We start from the raw sequence: 22,026 nt of genomic DNA on the forward strand, positions 1-22,026 counted from the left end.
ATCATGGAAAGGGCACATCATAGGGCACATCACCACACAGGATCGTTAGGTACGTGGGCAACTTTGCAAAAACAATTCTAGCTCGAGGCAGATTTTTAAAACAGGTTTTTAATGGACATTTTACTTATGTACAAATTTGCAAGAAATGTTAAGATAGAACAAAACTTGTCAGCCTTTGCATAAACATATGCTGAAAAATTACACTTTCAGGAGCATTCACTATTTCGATTAACCATTGTTCTGCTAATGTCCGAACCCAGCAATGCGGTTCGTTGTACAACTTTGTGGAAGATTTACTTGATACAGCTGTCGGGCTGTGACGGTTCCACCTGAAGACGGAAGCTTGTGTTGCCTCCGAAACGTCGTGATTTTTTTTTACTTTTATTAATTTTAATTTTTTACCTACGTGACTTTACCGAAAAAACCTAAGAATATGAATAATTTGTGGAAGATCACTTATACCTGGCGTGTATCATCATTCCGTCTTGGCGGTGCCGTTGGGACAATTTTACGGCGCATTCAAAGATGACTAAAGCGGCCCTAAGTTCAAATGTGAACACATTAATAATTTAATCACGTGCCTTAATTTGCATACACGACAATATCTCAGAAGTTGAGTATGCAAAAACATAAGTGACACTCAAATTAGAGTAGTATTCAATCTTGTGCAACGATCGTCGGCAACTGAACATGCACAGAAGCAAATCAACATCACTTGCTCCTGTTCAGAATCCCACAATTACTCCCCACCATTGTGACAATGCCTTACTTAAAAAAATGGTGTTACTACGTTTACACTCATGTTCACACTCAAGTTAAAGACAATTAAATTTGCATTGGTAAAAAAAATGTCAAAAGCAATGAATACACAAACGGTGGCATAATAATCATCCCAACATCATCCACACCTCGAGGGGTAATTTAACCTTTTCCCCTTCCACGACGTACACATAACATCGTTACGTTTTTCTTCCAATGGCGTCACAATGACGTCACAATGACGTACGCGTACATCATCATGACGTACGCGTACATCATCATGACGTACGCGTACATCATCATGACGTACGCGTACATCATCATGACGTACGCGTACATCATCATGACGTACGCGTACATCATCATGACGTACGCGTACATCATAATGACGTACGCACAAGTAAAGTTTTTCTTCCAACGATGTAACAATGCCGTACTTGTACATCATGACGTACATCTCGTAAGTTTTTTCTTTCGATTCCATTGGATGTACGTCATCGGAACCCAATCGGAAGCAAAACAACACGTGGATGCATCGTCACACATCAGGTCGAACAACACGAGGCACAACCCAAAGATGTATCGGATCTAAAACACAAAACATTTTGTACGCACCCTAAAAATCTATTTCAACGTCCAGAAATTTGCCAACTCATTTAACTGTACTGACCTAAACAGAGCATTTCTTGTTGTATTCTTCTAAATTTTACATTTTGGTATCCTCGTGAATTCCTCAAGTTAGTGTGCCCACATTCAAGTGAGTATGGGGGAGGCAGTGCTTAATCTCCATTGCCAGCCCTGAGGATGTAAACATTCCACATTCCCACGGCGGGAGACAGTCAAAGGACAACCACCACACACCCCAAACCAAGGTTATGGATTAGGGCAGGGCTAGGCTATACACAGAATGTCCTATCTCCTGGCTGATGGTGGAGTGCCCACTTTATTGGTTGATGGATGAGACCCACCCCCCAATTATCGATCGATTGACACAAGACCATCAATCATCAACAGCCACCATTCCACGTGCAGCCGTCCATTCTAAACTGATGTACAAATAGGGCTGTTGTACAATGGCCGAGCCAGTAAATATTTCCAATTATTTGCATTGCAGTACTGTGCATTTTAGTACCCGCGACTGCCACATGACACGCAACAGTTATGCGAATGAAACGTCACCATAACAAACACCACGAAGCATCGAGAGAGACGGGGGGAGTTGAATTCATTGAGCCTCCCACGACAAAAGATGACGATGAGGCGTCTTGCAATTGGCAAGTACTTGACGGTCGGCATCAACTTTGAGATGATAATTAATACATCATTCGGAGTGTATCATGGCATATTCTGGGTGGCCGTTAGAATCACAGCAGGCCTTCAAAATGGGAATAAGGGCACTACGATTATTTCTAAATGTAATTAATACGTTTTTTTTTTATGAACGCCCTTTTACTCACCGTTTAAATTGGAAATGCTATTGAAACCAATGTACGCCACGTACACACACACACATCTGAATTACAATGCTCAACCAGGGTAATACAAGTGGCTTAATGTGCCCCCCCCTCCCCGACTGCTCATAAATGACAGAACGCTTCAAGACAAACAAGAACAACGTCGCAAGAACAGTACAGCTGAAATGCCCGGTCAAAAACAAAAGAACCGGTTTCATAAAAACCTTCAGCTTTGTTACAAAATATCCTAGTGCAAAAATGCATTTTAAAACGCCGTCCCCTCGCTATTGTCACGGTCACAGTACGCGAGTCGATTTAAACAAGCCACGGTGAAGTAGACCCAATCTGCACGGCGTCGTCAAATAAGCATCTCTCCCCCACCGCTAAACAGCGGTGTGTGCGTACGGCATGCGTTAGAGCGTGGCATGTGTTCGAGTGTGCCATGCGAATGTATTCGGTGCAAGGTCCGGAATACGAAACAGCCGAATGAGCTGGAGCTCAATATGCGCAACTGGTCAAGAACACTTTTTACTGGTAGGAACCTCTGGTGACACCAGCCCACAGGGGATTATTGTGTCCGTCGTGCAGGGAGGGGCTGGGTTGGGAGGGTAGGGCTGGGTGGAGAGGGGAGGGTGGGGAGGGGCTGGGTGGGGAGGGTGGGGCTGGGTGGGGAGGGGCTGGTCACCCCGTGGTGCCCTTATAAAACTCAACGTTTAACCTACTCACGCCGGCTTGTTCCCGCCCTCACAGTCGGGCATATTTGCGGAATACACCACGCCGCCGTTGACCCTGGCCATTGACCGAGCAACCCAACGTTCCTACCAGCTCCCTCCTCCACAGGAATGTGTTCTCTTGCACACAAGCTTGGCCACTCGGTTTTCAAAATTACAGCTTACCAATGCCAACTCTGCTGCTTGCACAATGCAGAAAAAGCCATCGAAAACGTCAAAGCTCGAATGGCCTGCGGTGCGTTCTCTCCCTCTGTCGGCTGCGCCAGGTACTACTGTAACGTTACATTTCGATTTAAAGCTGTCGTGACTGCAGGGATTCATATTCTTGGTTCTTTCGGAAAAGTACCGTAGAAGGGAAATAATAAAATAATAAAAATATAACTATAAAATTCTCTTTATTTTGGCAATCGAAACGTCGTGAGAATTTTATTGTTTTACTTTTATTATTTTCCTTCTACGTGACTTTACCGAAAGAATCAAGAATACTGGAACGTTGCTTTTTTGTCCGAGGCGCCTTGGAATGTAATGTTTTGACACTTTGTTGTGCAAAGAATGCGGCAATGTAATCCTGCTGACCGAGTCCTAGCTGTATGTCTTTGTTATATGGACGGGTAATAATGTAAGATGTTGAGTAAAGGGGAAATGCAATGGTCAATGTTTGTCTTACCCGTGGGAGATTATTGTCCACATCCCATGTTCAGATTCTATTATTTCACAATGGCAATGATTAAATCCTTCGACAACAAAATTGGCCAAGTTGGATACATTTTTCTGGTGATGTCGCCAAAAGGGAAATGTTTTGGACAAAAATAAATCGCCTAAAATGTATTTCTGGTCTCCAAGGGCCAAGTTAAGCCACCGAGATAACCTCGCTATTCTATTACTTATGGGCTTAACGGACACGTAACGGTGTACACAAAGCCAAAGCAAGGGCAACTTCAGGGGCCGTTGAAACATTTAGGTGACCACCAGTCGCTAAGCTATAACACGTAGCTAGAGTTCTCCCAAACTTCCCACAACACACCTGGCTTGGCTCACCACACTCTGACAAAAACTTAAAAAAGAAATCACCATTGCAGACTTCTAATTTCCATCGTCAACAATACCCACACGTTTATACGAAAGAACACGTTGCCCGGGCAGAGGGGTTGTCATGTGAACCAGCTCTAGGCGCAGATCGCGTAAGCCGACAAGAGACGTTTCGTTGTTGAGGAGGGTAGGGATGTGACGATGTGTGTCACCGCCACACGAGAGCGGAATGGTTTCCGCTGTGCGGCTGCTCCACCCCGCGCCCCAGCTGCTCGCCCACGGGACTCGTACAGGACACAGGATATTGCACTGCTGAGCACGTTGCCTCACGCACAGTTATCTCAAATGTAAAGCTTGCGCTAGCCAAAATACCAAAATGCTATGCTGTGATATAAAAAAAATATTACAAATTAAGTGTTTAAAAAGACTTTGACCATCGGCTACTATAAATGACATTGGTTAAGTGCATTCGAGAGCTTACTCTTCCCTTTATGTAAATGCAGCTGGGCAAAGCTTTAGTAAGCATCCCAAAGCAACACACAGGGTCGGTTTATAATAAAACACTTGCCACATTTTCACAGTATATACCAGCAATTAATATGTACAAAAGTTCCATTTATTATAAAATTGACATTACGATAATATACAAATGTCAGCTGGTTTCTATCATTTAAATTAGCTCAGCTACACATTTAAACCTTCGACAATAATGAAAACTTAGGATCATTTTACCAAAGGAGGACACTAGTTCGACTGCACGGTAACCAACGTCATTCATGTACCCGACCAGCACTACCCAAACGATCATCATGAATAACAAATTCGTCCGCACCCGTTCTCGTACACCTCACGGGCAAATACACAATGAGCACATTTGCACAGGCGCAACGGCGACGGCGTTGCGTCGTCGACGGAGATTTAAAAAAAAAGCGTGGAGTCGTGATCGTCCATGGGCCACGCCGCACCGAAACGTCCCTTTACTTCGGCGCTTCCGCATCGTGTGGCGGCAGGGCAGGCGGGGGCGCTGGCGAGGGCGCCGGCAAAGTCACTGGCACTGCTGCTGGCGCCGACGTAGACGCCGACGTAGACGCAAGCACAGGGGCAGCTCTTCCTGCGGGCGTCACATTTCGCTGCGTCTCCATTGCGGTCGTGGCAGCGGCTGGCTCGGGCTGCTCCACGGCAGGAATCACGTCGCCGGCAGGCGCTTTTGCATCCGCGGCGTTGGCGGTAGCAGCGCGAGCATCGGCCAAGGCGGATGCGATGGCCGGAGTGACGTGCGGCTCCACCAAACTGCCCGGTCGTCCGACCAGAACCGAAGCGGCCGCCAGCTGACCGGCCGCTCCGCTGCCTTGCCCGATGAGGACAGGCAAACTGATGATGTGGGTGGTGGTGGCGACAGCACCGGCGGGTAAAGGGTGCACGAGCGTGGGCGCCTTCGGAGCAACCTCCAGAGTCACCGCGGATGAAGAAGGGGCCCCCCCCCGGGGTCGCGTCAGGCGGGGGCCGCCCCTTGATCCCACCCCGCCGATGACGCCTTGCGGGACGCCGGGCTGCGCCACGTGGATCACGGCGGCGCTGGGCCGCCCGATAAGGATGTGCGCCCCCGTCACGTGTCCGAGCGGGCCGGTCTGCCCGATGAGCAGCGGTGCCGCCGCCTTGGGGCTCCCGCTCACGGCGTGGCTCGTCGCCGGGGAGCCGGGGCCCGCGGCAGACACGGCACGAATGTCTGCCACCTGCAGGCCCGGGGTGGGCTTGCCGCCCGCGTCGGGGTTGACGGGACGGAGGACGTGAAGCGCGTGGCCGAGCGGGGCCTGGATGACCGACGTTTGGCCGGACGCGACGGCCCTCTGTGGCACCGCCGCCGCTAGGCTCAGCGTGGTCGCCACGCCGGCCTTGTCGTGCACCAGGGCGTGCGGCAGCGTCAGCACGTGCTGTGCGACGCTCCGATGCAGCGTCGGCGCGTGCGACAGCGCCGGGCCCACGGCACGTGCGGTCGCCGTGGTCACCGTCACGGCGTGGTAGTGGTTCTGCGACGTCGGGGCGTGCGGCTTCTGGGATGGCGCGCCGACTACCGTCGCCAGCTTTGGCGGCCGCAGGGGCTGCTGGGAGGAGCCGGGAGGCGCCGCGCCGCCCACCACCTGCACCACCGACGCGTGCTGGGCCGCGGGCACCTGGGCGCCCACGTGCCGACCCGGACCGACGGCTGGCACCTGGCGGACGGGCGCCGCCGCCGCCGCCGGCTGCGGTGACGTAGCCTGCGGAGCTTTACGAGGCGTCGCACCGGACGGCGCGGTTGGCGGCGCGGGGTGGCAAGCCACCTGTATTGGCGAGCCAAGCTGGGAGAGCACCTGCACCGTGGTACGCGGAGATAGAGTCTGCACGGTGGCGTGCTGCGCCAACGCCTGCAGGGCCGCGTTTTGAGAGGTCTGTCCAGGCGGCTCTTGCGAAGGGGCCTGCACCGGAGCGCCCTGAGGGAAAGCCTGCAATGCCGTGTGCTGGGCGAAGATTTGCACCGTGGTGTTCTGACTGGCCGCCGGTCCTTTTGCAGCGTGGGGAAGGGCCTGCCAAGGTGCACTCTGGGCAAAAGCCTGCACCTTTACATTCTGGGAAAAAGGCTGCATCGGTGCATTCTGGGAAAGAGGCTGGGATGGTACGTTCTGGGGTGATGCTGTCTTTTGGAACCACGATGGTGTTTCAGAAGGCAGGACGGGTCCAGAATTCTCCAGTTCTTCATCCACGTTTTCTTCTCCCTCTGCAACAAAGCAAATCGGTTCAACCGGATGTTAAGGCCGAGGGAGATGCTCATTTACCTCGAGCCCAAAGGCTTCGGCGAGACAATTTTGACATGAGAAGGGGAGGGATAACATTGAAGAGCAAAATTAGCCAATGCTCTGACAGTTCCATCTTTTGTGCATCGGTTGTTTGTGGCAGAGATTAATTGATGTTTGATACGGATGGGAATAAAAAAATGATTGATCACAATCGGACCCAAAAAAAATATTGCGAATCATATCCGCTGCGAAAGCCAACGGTGTTAAATTCATAAATGCAATCTTTAAAAGAAAGACCAAAAAAATTACAAAACATTCGTCGTAAACTCTGCCTAACAGGAAAATGTGGGAATGACTGGCACACCCAGAGCTGTGCCAGTGTAGGGCCCTCGAGCCAGAACCATGATATGGCCTCACAAGACATCTGAATTTGATTTGGCACCAAGCAGGGCCCAGCGGGCTGGGGCATAATGATGCATTCATTGCGTGCGATGTCAGTCAGTAGCACCCTGTGTCATTTACGTGCACCTCGGACTCATTCACACTCGAGTGTGACATTAGCAGTGCTGCCCAGCTTCTGCGGTGCAACGCAAAACCGATGCTTCTGAATACCAATTAAGGGGCTGGCTTGGCATGGTTCCGGCACAGCTTGTCTGTGAAGTGAAAAAGGTATCAATTTTGCATCACCCAACGCTTGAACAGACAACCGTGCGACACACCCGCTTCAATCCGAGCCCTGCTATGCGAAATCACACCTCACACTCTCAGTCACGTGAAGAGAGGCCAGCGTGACTTCCCCTCCACCCCGCCCACTCCCATTCGATTGATCGTTCACCCCTCCCGACACAAATGCCGGGAAGCCGTCGCTCACCAGAGGCTGTGGAGGTCGCGTCGTCGTCCTCCGCGTAGTCATCCTCGTCGTCATCGGTGCCGGCGGCGGCGGCGGCGGCGGTGGCGCCGCGGCTATTCGAGTGCCCCGGCCGTGGTGTGGGCCCGCGGGGCATGGCCTGGCGCAGGAGGCTCTCAATGTGCGCCGAGTCCAGGCTCTCGCCCAGCTCGTTGCGCAGGTCGGCAAGGCGCTGCTGCGACGAGATCTTCTCGCGAGCCAGACGCTCCATCTCGTGCTCAAACTCCTTCTCCTTCCGCTTGAGCACCTTTGTGAGCAGCAGAGGTCACGGGGCAGTCACAACCAAGGGCCATAAGCCAAGAAGGTGATGAATCTCTCCACTGCGTGATTTGGTGAACAGTTATAAATCAGGATCGTGACTCGATTTCTAGAATTTGTTTTGGATCCAGTTTTGCCATCTCATTTGTCGTACATTTGTATCGACTCATTCGCTCAAACCTAAATTAAACACTCGCATATAATTTACAGAAACAGTTCAACGCATGTACGATGCGTGTTACAATGGATTTGAATTTGATGTCGTGTTACATAAACCACTATTGGTCTCCCGAGCTGCTCACAATTGCTCTCATGAAGACGACCTGCCTCCTAAGAATAAGCGAGTCGATGCCAGGTGACAATGACATCCAAAACGTGCAATTCAGCAATTACGCGAAAGCGTACTCACAACATTTAGAATTACAAAATAAGTCTCTAAGCGTCTCTCTGCTCGAAGGAGCCTGAAGCGGTGCTCATGAGCTGAGGTAGCTGTCATAATTCAACATTCCTACACAGGTCAGTTCTCCACCGGATGACCAATATTAACTTCACACAAACTCATCTTTTGATCGGAAAGAAATTAAGGGCTGGGATTTTAACTTTTATCCTTCTGATTTTCAGTCAAGCACGCTTGCCACAGTACAAATTGCTAAACGTTACATGAAAGTATTTCTTTTGAACCAGGAAAGCAGAATCAGTTTATCCCAAGACTCGTTGAGAAGATTCCTTAGTAGAGATTGTTGACGCTTTTACCCCCGCCCCACCCCCCAAAAACCTAAGTATGCATGCTACCTGCACTTATCTTTACATCCTTTCACACACTACGAGAACATTTTCGCTGGCTGGCTATCATACGCATGTTGGTCGGCTTGCATGCAGCGGTGCACCATCACCGGGCACATCGGCACGATGGTCACCCGCCATCCCACGGCATTGAGCCAGGTTCGTGCGTGGCACCGACGCCTCCCCGCCCGCCCACCCACCCTCCACCTCGGTTGTGTGCGTCCCACGAAAATGAGCGGCCAGTGCCGGTTATATACAAAAAGGCAAAACGCACGAAAGGGCTTCCTCATTCTGTAGAGTGAAGCCATGTTACGCGGTTTTAGTTAGCACGCAACATTTCATGGAATAAATTGTTCAAGATAATCGTTTTCAGAGTTGCATGATGTTGCAATAGACTTGTGAACAATTTGCAGGAAAAAGTGTACGAGCGCTTTCAAAAAAACTGCCGTATAAGTTTGTGGCATCTGGACAGTAGTCTAGGAGAATGCATGATTGAAATTGAGGGAATAGAACACGGTGTGAAGGAATAGACGAGTGGTGTGGACCGATGGCCCGTTTCATATTCCCGTTCTAATTATTCTGTTCTACCCTGCTGCACTGTACAAAAGAGTGTCCATCACATGGATTACACATTGGATATTAAATCCCTCAGGTATAAATTATGGGGCGGTGGCCGGGTGGCTAATACAAGGTCAGGGCACGGATCTGGAACCACCGACAACCTGGGTTCAATTTCAGGCGAGTGCGAGATTTAGACAGGTTCTCAAGTGGAGCCAGTTGATGGTCCCAGCGAAGTAATCAACGAATGCACGAAAAAACTCATGTTAAAGTTGAGCTTTTTCAGGTAATTTGGCGCACTTCAGGCCGATCATTTAAAATGTTGACTTTTATTTTTATATGCAACGAACACTCTTTTCGAAAGGGGAAATAAAAATTGTGCCCCCCGTGTAGAAAGAAAAAAGAGGTTAAACGATTGAATTTAAATACAATTCTGACAGCATTTGCGTTTGCTGTTTGAGGCAAGACGGTTTGCACGGTTTTGCCGAGAGCTTAAAAATAAATTCTCTTCACAGGACTCCAATAATGCAGTTGTAATAAGTGCGGGTAAAAATATATTCTGGATGATTCCGCCCCCTTCTCCTTCCCCCTGAAAATAAAATCCCTCCTCTTCCCGACCATCTCAGAATGCGCGTCACGACACACAGCTGCATCTAAATGCTGCGTAAAACTATTATTGTATTGCTCAAGTTCGATAATTAGGTACAACCCTTAGGAGCAAGAGCAGGTTTGTTTTACATCCAAAGTGTCTACCCCCTCAGCGGTGCAATGCAAGGATGTGTTTGCTTGTAGCAGAAGTGGCACAGTGGACGTTAAAAGATCTTGCCACGTTATTCAGAAAAGGAGTCGGTCACGGATACCGGCATCCCTGCCCATATGTGCCACATTTAAAAATGACTTGCAAACTACGGAATTGGGTGAAGCTCAACAGCAACATCGCCCCCATCCCTCCCGCCCCCACACGTATTGCAGGCTACTATCGTGCGTGAACACGCATCGCTCTCCTGACAGCCCTGCAAAAGAACAATGACACAAACACCAATTGTTGCTCACAAAGTCGGATTTGATAGCAAGCAAAAATATCTGTGCTCATATATATATGTATATATATATATACATATATATATCCGGGCTCCTGTTGCAGAGTCGACACTGCGATAATCACCAATGCCAACCCCCTCCCCCCACCCAGCCTCCCGCCTCCCCCCTCAACACCGTACCTGGATATAGCGCAGGGCTCCGCGCAGGATCGTCAAATTTGACGTCTTCTTCTCCTCCATGCTGGGGATGATCTTCTTGAGCGCGTCGAAGCACTCCTTGAGGTGAGCGCGCCTGCGGGCAAGCAGGGCCACAGGTATCGCGCAAACGCCCACCACACATTGTTCACGGTCGTGCAACGTTAGCCAAGACGCGCAAGGAGGAGGAGGAGGAGGGGAATCGGGGGGGGGGGGGGGGGGGAGTCGTGCCCGTTGTGCCTGGACCCGGACAGGAGTGCAGCAACAATAAGATCAGTTTAACACGTAGCAGGCTTTGGCGACCAGTATTATCCATAACAGAGGTTTTTTTTGGGTTAGATTGCGTAAATATAAATGTCATTAAACCCGCCACGGCCAATTAATAAGGTTTGTCACGTAAACAAAACATGCCAATTTGTTACTCGTACAGCACACCGGCGTGTTGCCAGAGTTGACAACACTGGCTGTCGCCTGATGCTAGTTGTAATTACTGGCAAAACGTCGTACTCGAATTGTAAATGTTGTGGGTTTACTCCCTAAAACGTTTTGTTCACGTGACAAACCTTCCTTATTGGCTGTGTCGGGTGGTGGCGGGTTGAACGACACATTTACGCAATCTAACCCAAAAAAACTCTTATGAACAAGAAGATCGCTCAAGCCAAGAGACAAGACGCTGCCATGTACACAGAGAGAAAAACGTGAGACAAAAAAAAAATCAAGACGTCAAGTGTCACAGGTCTGCCCTTTACAACAAAAATACCTCGCGCAAGAGAGACTGGAATGCCAACAGAACTATATTTTACACCGTATTATAGAATCTACGGTATCACAGAATCTCGATCCGTCAACGTAGTTATTGTGACCTCAGTCTATTGGCCAGGTGCTCCGTTACTATCGTCAAGCGTGATGCATTACTGCAAATGCATATTTTGCAATAAAGCACAATCTTAAAGATATGTATCAAAAATAAAAACAAAGTCTTTTTTTCATTATGGAATGTGGCGTCGTATACTACGATTCGAAGTGGAACGATTGCAGATCCGACATCGCGATGCACAATCGCTCCCGCGAGATCAACGGGAACGTGGTCGGGATGAGACTTTTTACATTCAGAGACCACCCGTACCGCATTCCCCTACTTATGCAAGGGGCAGCACTGCAAGAGCGCAAACGTCAGTCGAGATAAAGAACAGGGGACCTCTTGAAAACACCACACGTGCGGCAATACATCTCAAACAAAAAATCCTGCGCTTCAGACCCCGTTTCTTACTCCGAAAGTGAAGGCGTTTCAAACGAAGCAAACTGGTGCTTCAAAGATTTATTAGAGGTCTCGTGAGAACCGTCCACGGGGCTTTGACAAAGCAGACGTAAATGGGGGCTTTTTTTTTTTAAGGGAGGCCAAGGGAACAAACTTTTGCACAACAGCACAGAGGACAAAACCGGAGAAGCAGAAATCGCTCCGGCTGGCAAGGTGTGGTTATAAAGCTTCCTACATTCCTCCCCCTTGCAGAACCGCTACGTTGGCATTGGATGCACAACCTTGTAATAACGTCATCTTGGTAGGCTACCGCCTGCTCCTACATAAATTAAAACTACATTACAATTAAAAACAAAATTATATATTTTTTAAATAGGCAGATATTATTTTGGCACTTGCTTATTTGCCCTAATTTATTTTATTCGGGTAAATTTCTATTAGTTGGCATCTGATTATCCATACATTATTGTGGGAAGATCCCTCTCAGAGGAGTTGTGATTATTCTCATTATCCCCAACTCTGATACATCGGTTGGGTAAATGGAAGTCAATTCACAACGGCATCACGTGGCGACAACCCGTGTTTTAGGGTCCGCGGCAATCCGCATGCCATTGCACACCTGAAATGTAAGAGCGATCCACACGTTGAAATTACTTTCTTTTTTTTAAAGCAGGTGAAAAGACAAAGGTGGTTGGGCAACGATGCCACCCAGCTCCACTTGGCAACATCGCAGCGCGAGAGATTCAACACGGCGCGCGAGGTGAACGTATTTGTTTTACTCAAACATGCATCGAGATTTTTGAGATTATTTTGGTGCTGTAAATATCCAAATGATGGGCCACTTTGTTGAGCCATCATTTATGGCCAGGTAACTTCTGAAAAATAAGTTAATACCTTAGTGGGCTTTGCCTTGTAGGATGGGGATGGTTTAGTTTAATTTGTAGGTGTTTGGGTGATTTGTTTACATTTCTTGTACTTTGTGCTAGCATGTTTTTGTACTGTTTGTTGCAACCTGCCTCTACTGGACATGTCATAAAGAGCTTTATAGCTCATCGGATTCCTCCACTAAAAATATTCTGATTCTTAAAAGTGCCGCCACCCTCTTTTCTGTCCGCCCAAGCCGTTCACCCCCCTACCCACCCCGCACTGCAGCGGTGCTTGGTGGCAGGGTGGGGTGCACCGTCACCCAAACCGCGAGGCGTAAGCTCACCGCTATGCAGCTTGACCTTCTGAGCGCGTCTTTAAGAAGTCGCGTGAAAAATTTACACTCGCCAAATCTGACCGCTCGCCGTTACCGACCGAGAGGGCGTCTCGCGCAACGCACAAAAACACTTTTCGAATTCAATACGCTCAGGTGGCACCCGAGCGTACTGTGGTGTGAAAATTGTTCAACACCCGCGCAAGCGTTTTAAGCGGTCACAAAGCGCTGCTTACCAACACAAGCTTTTACGTTTCGGTACCATTTTAATTGACGCTCTGGAAAACTGCTTCTTGCGTTTAGTTCACTGTCCTTCCCCGCACCTCTGATTGGCACGGTTGGCTAATGTACGGTGCGAAAGAAGTTCAACACATCTCCGTACGTACATCGTGATAGCACCGTGTATTTCAACACGTGTTTAGGTTTCAAACGGCTTCAAAGGTTTAAGTCCTCGTTGATTCACTTGGCCTCTCTTAGAAAACGGCAAGACAGTTTTGGAAAATGGTCTCTATATCAAAGTCCCTCTCCCAGTACCCGTCGCAAAACTTACCTGGACTTTTCGAGCTTGTTGTGGACTTCCCTCGTTCCGGCACTGTTTATCGGGAAAGGGATAAATGACATTTACTTTTTTGGCTTTATTTTGCTTTCGTTAAATAAATCAAATATTTTTAATGTTAATCAACGGATATCTTTTTTTTGAGCCTTCAGCTACGGAAAAGAAACGGAAAAAAAAACTTCATGGGGTTAACCGTAGACGCGGGTTTGCAAAGAGCGCTCGTAAGTTAAGCCTCACAAAGAAATATATTGCTAAAATGAAAAATAAAAGCACACACGACCAGGATCAAAGTTGAATAATCACTTACACAGCTGAACTAGACCAGAGATTAAATCACCCAGAGGTTAATCGACTAGACCAGAGACGAATCAGAGTACTGACCCTCCTGGTCTCCTCTTCTGATCGGCTGGAAATAGCTCATCTGCCGAAGCCTGTGCGACTTTGCTGGGCGCCATGGGCGGTAGCAGCGCTGGCTGAGCCGACTGGCCAGTGACCCCGGCTTGGCCCGGACTCGCCGAACCCGGCCCCGCGGCCTGTGGGAACGCTCGGCCAGGACTCTCGGAGCCCGAACCCGCAGAGAGCGACGGCTCCTTAAACGTGGAAGCGGGCAGCAACAAGGTAGGCTGTTGCTGCTGATGGTTCTGATGATGGTGAAGCAGGACGCGGCCTGGGTTCGCAAATCGAGCATTAACCGGGGCTGGGATCGGGGCTGGAGTCTCTGCGAGAGGTGGTTGCGATGGCGAAACCGTCACTGCCATCATCCCACCCGCTGTGGCAACGTTCGCCTGCTGCTGCTGCTGCTGAGCAGCCCGACCACCCGGGCCGGACCTTGGTGTGGCATTTGTGCCGGCCGACAGAGGCTGCGTTGGGGCGAACCTCTTGTAATCGGGCGTCAATTTGCTCGGGTCGGACGTCGAGCTGGCCGATGGGGGCGACACTGCCGCCGCCGCCGCCACCGCCGCCGCCGCCACCGCCGCCCCCCCCGGGCTCTGGGAGGCGCCGTGATGGTGCAGGGTCGAAGGCGGAGCGGTGGCGCCGGTGACAGCCGAGACGGCGTGCGCGCGCCCGCCCGTGTGAGCGTCGCACGTGCCGTTCGTGGGCCGCCGAGCCGAGGAGGGCGAGGGCGGCGCTGCGGTGGGCAGCAGGGCGCCGGTGGGTAGCATGAGCGTGTACACGTGCGGGGTGTGGTCCCCGTTCGACAGCCGGCCTTCCACATCGCGCTCCAACGAGATCTCGAGCTTGTCCGCTGAAACACAAGTCAACACTCTTTTCATTAAACCACACACAAGGCTCGCCCCCTGATGTATCACTTCTATTTAAAGGCCTTGCGAGTTTTGGCTAAGCAGAGCTGTTATTTTTGCATCACACACTTGTTGAAGATGGGACAGTGAGAAGGTGCGATGGCAAGTGTTTAAACAGTGGCATCATTAAACCTGCAGATTTACGCAAAAGCTTTTTTTAAGATATAAAGATAACACAATATAGCATCATAATTGTATTAAAAAGTTGTAAATTGTTGGTTACAGCAACGATAAATGTGTATAAACCTGTAGTGGCATAAGATGCTCGTTGTACAATGTTATTTATGTATGTATGTTGAACGTCTTTTGCACCATATGTAGCCAAACGCGCTTATCGGAGATGCATGAGTAGTAAATTGAAAGCAACTCCTTTGACCAGAGGGCTAGATTAAAAATATCACACGGCACAACTATAGGCTCTCAAGTATTCAACGTTTACACATTAACGCGCCGCACGACCGACCAGTCTGGAAATATAACGCACGGTTTTACAAACGCCATTCCTCACGGCCGACCACAGCACGGTATACATTTCCATATTTAACAGTCTTCTCCGTTTAAAAAGACCTTTCAGCACTCAACGCACGTAACGGTGGATAATAAAATCCCACATTGATGTAGGCAGTGCCAATTTAAATACATATCTTAATAGGGGAGGGCCTTAATAACATGGGACCTTTATTTCCAGTATCAAAAAACATAATAGGTTTTACCCTTGCTGCCAATGAAACAAGTGTTAAGATGTTCAAACACCAAATAAGGGGCCCTTAGTGTAAAAAGTGCGCTCTATCGGTACACTAATTACACGACATCACACGAGACGTTTTTATCAGTTGCCAGACAGGTGTAGCGTCCAATCATCTCAATTGTATTTCAACATGATCATAACTACATACTGAATTCATTTCCACACCCTCCATCACTGCTGGTCTACTCGTATGGAGGAGAACCACACAAAAACGCTTCTCATCAGGTGAAAATTACGAACGAAAAACTACCACGCGCGAGCCGTTAACTCTTCATCGCTTGCCGCAGCTGTGTTTAATGTTTCGCTTCCATACATTTACCCCTGGTTTTATCTCCATTGTGATGTCGGCGTCATGCCAAGACAAAGCATCATAGATCCCGCAGATGCAGTACGACCCTTTTGTGAGAGAACAGCTCGCAGAAGTGGATAATTCAGATGCCATTGTGCTCATGCCGACTGCCAGGGCAGTTAATGTCGAGAGAAAATGACCAATTTTAAGGTTCACGGTTTTGAAGGCAGAGGTCGCAAACGGGTTTTGATTCCTTACCCGTACCCGGCCGCACCAAGGTCGCAAACGGGTACCCGTACCCTACCTGTAGGGTACGGATATCGGGTACCTGATTGCGACCTCTGGGATGAAGCCATGTTGCAGGCGTGGGTGGGTTGATTCTAGGAACTTGAATTGTGAGAAGAGACAAGACGTTGGGAAATGAGTGACAAACAGTTACTCACCAGTGACTCACGGTCTACCCGTACCCGTACCCGGCCGCACCAGGTAGCCGGGTATCGGGTAGGGGTACGGGTATCGGGTACCCGGTTGAGACCTCTGTTATGAGGCAATGATCTCCATCTGTCCTGAAGGACCATTGCCCGCATGTTAGATTACTTCACATTTCAGTATTTCGGTTTTAACACGGAGCACCAAAATCACCGGATCTCATCAGGTACGCGGAAGGTGAGCAGGGCTGAGCTTAAACAGAGAGGGCATGGGAGGAGGGGGGCACCCACTCTCCGGAAAACAGGGGATGTAGGTCGATTTGGCGCTGTAAAGTTGGCGGAGAGCATTGGAGAGTACAATAATTGTAGTACCCCACAATGCTCCCCCCACCTTTAACCATCCGACACTACCCAGCGTGACGCATTAAACAAGAAATGTGATGCAGCGTTGGGAGTGGTGCACAAATACTAATAACAGACAAGAAACTCACATTCGTCAATAATACTCCCCCCTCCAGAGGAATTTTTTTGTTATATATAACTGGTGACGTTTTTAGTAGTTGTACCTTCCATCTCTCTCCTATGAAGGGCCATTGCCCGAAACGTCTTCAATTACATGTTTCTTTACCTCTATAGAGCAGTTTTATTGGCAAATGTGTTTTTGTTGTTGCTATCTGTGCTTGTCAGCGTGTGGTAAAATAACTGCAATGACTCGCAACTGCGGCAGAAAGGGCTCCTCTCATCTTAGCAGCGGATTGACAACAGCACCCATAAATGTCGACGCTTCACTCGTACGGCGGCTTGAAGGATGACGATGGCAAAGTGGTTTTCATGCTGCGCTAAAAAAAAACCTCCCCACAATTGCCTCCACAAATAACGTGATGCCATGTGGCCACGTGAACGGGCACATGTAACCCGCTAAGGCAAGTCCACACGTAGCGTTGCGCATGTAAACCCGCGTTTGAGGACACATCTCAAAAGGATTATTCCTACAAAAAAAATTGCAATTTCGCAAGCGGCCGTGGTGATGTGATGTTGACGTGGCGTGTGTGTGCGTGCGCATTGTCCGGGGAAATATTCGGGGGTGCTGCTGAACGCATTACATCACTGCACCGGTGGTGGTGGGGTGGGTACGTGTGCATCGTGTACGTTGCCGAGCCAAGACGTCACCGCAGCCCCAAAGGAGGGCTTTCCCCAAAGAGTGACATTTCATTCAAGGAGGAGCCCATCCCCTAAGCAGTGACGAGATTGCAATGAATGGTGGGGGTGGTGAGGGCAAATGGATTTCTCCAACGTCTTTCCCCGACGCGAGAATTCCTCAGTCGGGGGAGCGGCAGCGTAGCGTAGGCGCGCTACGCCATGAACCCAGCCACCCGAGTTCGATTCCCGCTCACGGCCACCAACACCATTGACAATTATCTGAACCGGTCCTGGGCCTTCCCCCGAGGTCGACTCAGCCTCGAATGAGTACCTGGTGGTGCGGTGTGTAAAAACATCGCCCCTGGGGAGACAACGCTGGGATTTTTGCACGCAGCGTTGTAATACGGTGCTTTTTTTCTGGAAGATTTGCTGGCTTATCCAGGAAGTTTCTGTTGCGCGTCGTCGCTTTAAGATGTTCTCTGTTCATATTTTGTTTGCGGTTGCACCCGACTCAAGAGCCGCATGGCTCTTAATAAATGAAACTTGAAAACTTGAAACGGCCGTCGGGCGTGGTGCTGGCCACCCACCCCTGCACAGGTGCTACTCGCTAACTGCACTTGCCCCGACAGTCTGTTAACGCTACACGGGGGATCTTTGTCTTTGGCGGCAGGGTGTTTACGCGAAACGCGTGACATCATCTCCGTGCAATCGGGTTTCTCCAACGTCTCTTCCCGGGACGATATAATTCCTCAGGGGCCAAGCCGGGAATGAGAAATTTGTTTTTTGTGTTGCAGCAGCAGCAACAACAACAACACAAACATTAAAAAAATAATCTGCACGAGGTGAACGAACTGTCCTGTAGATTGACGCACCTGGTGGTGCAAAGGTTGCAAAAATCTATCGTGGGTTTTTTTGTTGTGTATTGTTTTTTTGTGTATTGTTTTGTGCGTATTGTTTTGTGCGTATTGTTTTGTGCGTATTGTTTTGTGCGTATTGTTTTGTGCGTATTGTTTTGTGCGTATTGTTTTGTGCGTATTGTTTTGTGCGTATTGTTTTGTGCGTATTGTTTTGTGCGTATTGTTTTGTGCGTATTGTTTTGTGCGTATTGTTTTGTGCGTATTGTTTTGTGCGTATTGTTTTGTGCGTATTGTTTTGTGCGTATTGTTTTGTGCGTATTGTTTTGTGCGTATTGTTTTGTGCGTATTGTTTTGTGCGTATTGTTTTGTGCGTATTGTTTTGTGCGTATTGTTTTCTGCGTATTGTTTTCTGTGGATTGTTTGTGTATTGTTTTTTGAGTATTGTGAAAGAAAGCTTGAGAGCTCATCGGACAGATTCCTTCGGTATAAAATGAATATTCGCATTCTGAAACCAGAGATGAAAGAAGCTTTTGCCGGTTATTTTAACCATGGCCAAGGTAAAACGATATTAAATGTAATTCATTTTCCTCGGTGGACTGCATCATGAAGACATCCGTTAATTACGGGCACGCCATCCCTACGCACGTGTCAACAGTGGACAGTCCTTCAACCCGAGAGCCACAATGGTTCCCCCGAGACGAGCGTTGCAAAGAATTCCGCGATGCTGCTGCTGCTCCCGACGTTTGCGCATTTTCTTAAAATGTAAAAATTGGTCAAAGAGAAATCGAACACCACTTGCTGTACCCGTCATCCCTACCGGTGTCGATCCTTCACTGCCAAAGTTCGGTGCCACTGGCTGTACACTCATACTGCTGCGGGTGTCATACAGGAAGGCATTACAGCAGCTACCACTGACAGAACACATCGAGTACTCGTGATACTACTCTGCAAGTACTTTGTAAACACGAGCCAGCAGTACTAAAAATGTGCCGCTGCTGGTACAAATCAGTTGTGCCGCTGCTTCTACATTGTACTCGTCGGTGGCACAACTGCTAGTGATACGAGTCAGTCGCACCGCTGCTACTACCCCACCGGTACTGCCGTGTAAACGCAGCACCTAAATCCTACAAACGCCACGTGCGCGTCACGCCCCAAGGCACCACGGCGGGTCACGTGGCACACGGCATTGGCAAGTGACGCGGGGTCCACGTGCCCCACTGCACCGCGCGTACAAAACACGCAGGGGGGGGGGGGCAATGCCCGCTAGTGGAAATTCCACATTCCTTTGGCACGGGGACACGTGTGGAATCGGTCCATCTCCCCCCCCCCTCTCCACCACCACCCATTAACCGCAGCACGTCCAATTAGCTCAGAACGAATGATCGACTAATTCTAGATTTGAAGCTTTCGTGACTGCAAGGAATCATATTCTTAGGTTTTTTCGGTAAAGTCACGTAGGTAAAACATCAAAATTAATGAAAATAAAATAAATTAATTTTGATGTTTTACCTACGTGACTTTACCGAAAAAACCTAAGAATACGAATGATCGACGTTTAACACTGCGGTATTCCGAACGCCCAGCGACTCAAGTGCAGGTGGTGCAAGCGGAAGCCGCCATTCGCCCAGCACCCCCCCCCGCCCCCCAAAGACATCAACCCGCAATCCCCGGCACCCCCCCCCCTTCCCCCGTCAGTGATGTCACCGCGGCGCCGGTACCAGCCTGGTATGCAACTCTCCCATGGGCGTGCGTCGAAACGTACCGCGCGCGCCTTGCTTGTCCTGCCACTCCACGTATCGCGCGGCCTCCAGCAGCGTGTCGATGTTCATGTCGGCGCGACGTGGAGAGGCGACGTTGTTGGTGGTGGTGTTGGTGGTGGTGAGGGGGGGCGTTGTGTAAACACGTGTGCGCTACGCCAAGGCGCGCACGCACGCGCACGCACGTGGGAGCCCGCGCATGCGCACACGCGACGCGCACACGTGGGTCGCGCGCGCGCGCGCGTGTGGGGGGGGGGGACGTGCGCGCACGTGCACACGGCCCCTCCCCTTCACACCCCACCCCCCACTCCGCCGCCAGCAAGCAAAGCGCAATGAAAGCTCAACCTTTTTGTTATATTCCCCGAGATCACCACGCTAACTAACGCCCGCTAATAACATTGCGGCGACCGCCAAATCGACTTCACCGATGACAAACGCCGCCACCCCCCCAGCCGGCCGGCCCGCCCGCCCAGGCGTCTTCTCTTTCCTGTTATCTCCAGTGCTTGACGTACTTCAAATTTCCCTTCATAAAACCCGGAGAGGCAAATAAGTCCGCGCTACGCACGACCGATGACATCCGATCCGGCGGAGCACGGATTAAGCGACTCTTGTCCCACTACCACCGCTCAATCACCGACCCCCTGAGGACGACGATCGTCTTGCACGCCGCAGTCGCAGCAGCAGCAGCAGGAGTAGCCGCAAGGCCGTAGACGTCGGCTGTAGTCGAGGCGACGAGGAGACGTCCCGTGCCCCCCCGGCTCATCGGGACAATACCGCCACCCCGCGCAAAATGGCGGGCTCGCACTCCAGCCCCGCCCCCCCCTCCCCCCCTCCTCTTGCAGCCCCGCCCCTCACAATCTCTAGCCCCCCCCCCGCCCGTCGCGCTAGAATCTCCACCCGGGATAAACGCACGCGGTGGGGTGGGGGGAGGGCTTTGGGTTGTTGTTGGGAGGCGGGGCGACCGCCGTCTCGGGCACCGCCCCGCCCCAACACTCGGCGTCAAAACACTTCGGGTGGGCGCCACGCGCAACGGAAGAAAACCAAAACCCGGAGCGGCGGATTGGCAGCGTGTGACGCGTGCGCGCGAGAACTGTGGATTCTGGATCGTAATGTCAGCGTGGCTCTGTGAGAATTGGGCAGAATTCAAGTTACATTTCGGGTGCATTTCCAATGTTGGAATTCGCCCCGCCACCAATTTGAACCGTCAATTCTCCCGCAGAAATTTGTTTTGGAGCCTAGCAAATACACTTGCAAGCCTGCACAACCACACGTTAAGCTGCTATGTGCCACCGCTGTAAGGTAACCAAGGGGGGTGGGGGCTGCCGGTCTCATTTGCCGATGCATTGGGTAGGAAACCTTCGTGGGTAGCTGTGTCTAATCACAATTCAGCTCCACGTGGGCGTCATTTTTCAAACTTGGCAAAAATCGGACCGTTACGCCGCCACATCAAGTGGCCTAACTCCTGGGAATTGACGTCCACCGTGGGAGAGAAACACGGGTGGCGCAATTTGCACCGTTAATTACTGTGAATGTCACTGGCGTACACGGCGCAATAACAAACAAGGTTTTTGGTGGTGGGGGTGCGGAGGGAATGAACGGGTGCGGCTGTGCGATCCAATTCCATTCCGGCCTCTGCCACGCGATCCACTCCACCGCGCAGCTTTAACCTCCCCCTGCCCCGCCCCCTTATGGTGACGTCACGCGCGCGAGCACGCTTTGGTTGTCCGGGGGGGGGGGGCAAGTGACGTCAGGCAAAGGCGGCACCCGCCGGCTCGTGACGTCGCACGCGCGCGCCGTAGGTTTTTTTTTTTCGCGGTTGGCGACGTCATCGCGTAGGCGTGGCCCGCCGCTGTAAACACGAGCCGGCGTCGACCAATGGGAGCGTGGCGCCGGGGCGTGGGAGGGCGCGGGCACCACGTGGTGGGGGGAGGTGGGGTTTGGGGGGGTTGGGTTGGGGGGTGGGGTGGGGGCTGTGTAAGAGCATAGGGGAGGGGGCGAGGGGGTTGCAC

At 50.5% G+C, this 22,026-nt stretch overlaps 1 protein-coding gene across 4 annotated transcripts; it reads right to left on the bottom strand.

The window, feature by feature from the left end:
- Positions 1 to 541: 541 nt before the first annotated feature.
- LOC144945345 (uncharacterized) lies at positions 542 to 20,832 on the bottom strand. 4 transcript variants are annotated; one of them, XM_078873807.1, is made up of 6 exons: positions 20,023 to 20,832; positions 14,374 to 14,743; positions 13,492 to 13,533; positions 10,471 to 10,582; positions 7,616 to 7,898; positions 542 to 6,725 (listed from the first exon to the last, which is right to left on the bottom strand). In XM_078873807.1, the coding sequence occupies exons 1-6, from the start codon at positions 20,087 to 20,089 to the stop codon at positions 4,951 to 4,953; spliced, it is 2,649 nt and encodes an 882-aa protein (XP_078729933.1). In that variant the 5' UTR covers positions 20,090 to 20,832; the 3' UTR covers positions 542 to 4,950. The 4 variants fall into 4 exon arrangements, with proteins under 4 accessions (XP_078729933.1, XP_078729931.1, XP_078729936.1 ...); XM_078873805.1 differs by having other exon boundaries at positions 13,879 to 14,743; XM_078873810.1 differs by lacking the exon at positions 13,492 to 13,533.
- Positions 20,833 to 22,026: the final 1,194 nt, after the last annotated feature.

This window comes from Lampetra fluviatilis, chromosome 37, assembly GCF_964198595.1.
Source record: "Lampetra fluviatilis chromosome 37, kcLamFluv1.1, whole genome shotgun sequence".
Classification (NCBI taxonomy): Eukaryota; Metazoa; Chordata; class Hyperoartia; order Petromyzontiformes; family Petromyzontidae; genus Lampetra; species Lampetra fluviatilis.

Excerpts from the sequence above, each read along its gene's own strand:
- LOC144945345 (XM_078873805.1), bottom strand. The coding sequence starts at position 20,089 with ATGAACATCGACACGCTGCTGGAGGCCGCGCGATACGTGGAGTGGCAG. Across the intron at positions 14,744-20,022 it reads GGACAAGCAAGGCGCGCGCG|CGGACAAGCTCGAGATCTCG; the intron begins GTACGTTTCGAC and ends CTTGTGTTTCAG. Across the intron at positions 13,534-13,878 it reads CAGAAGAGGAGACCAGGAGG|TGCCGGAACGAGGGAAGTCC; the intron begins GTCAGTACTCTG and ends CCCGATAAACAG.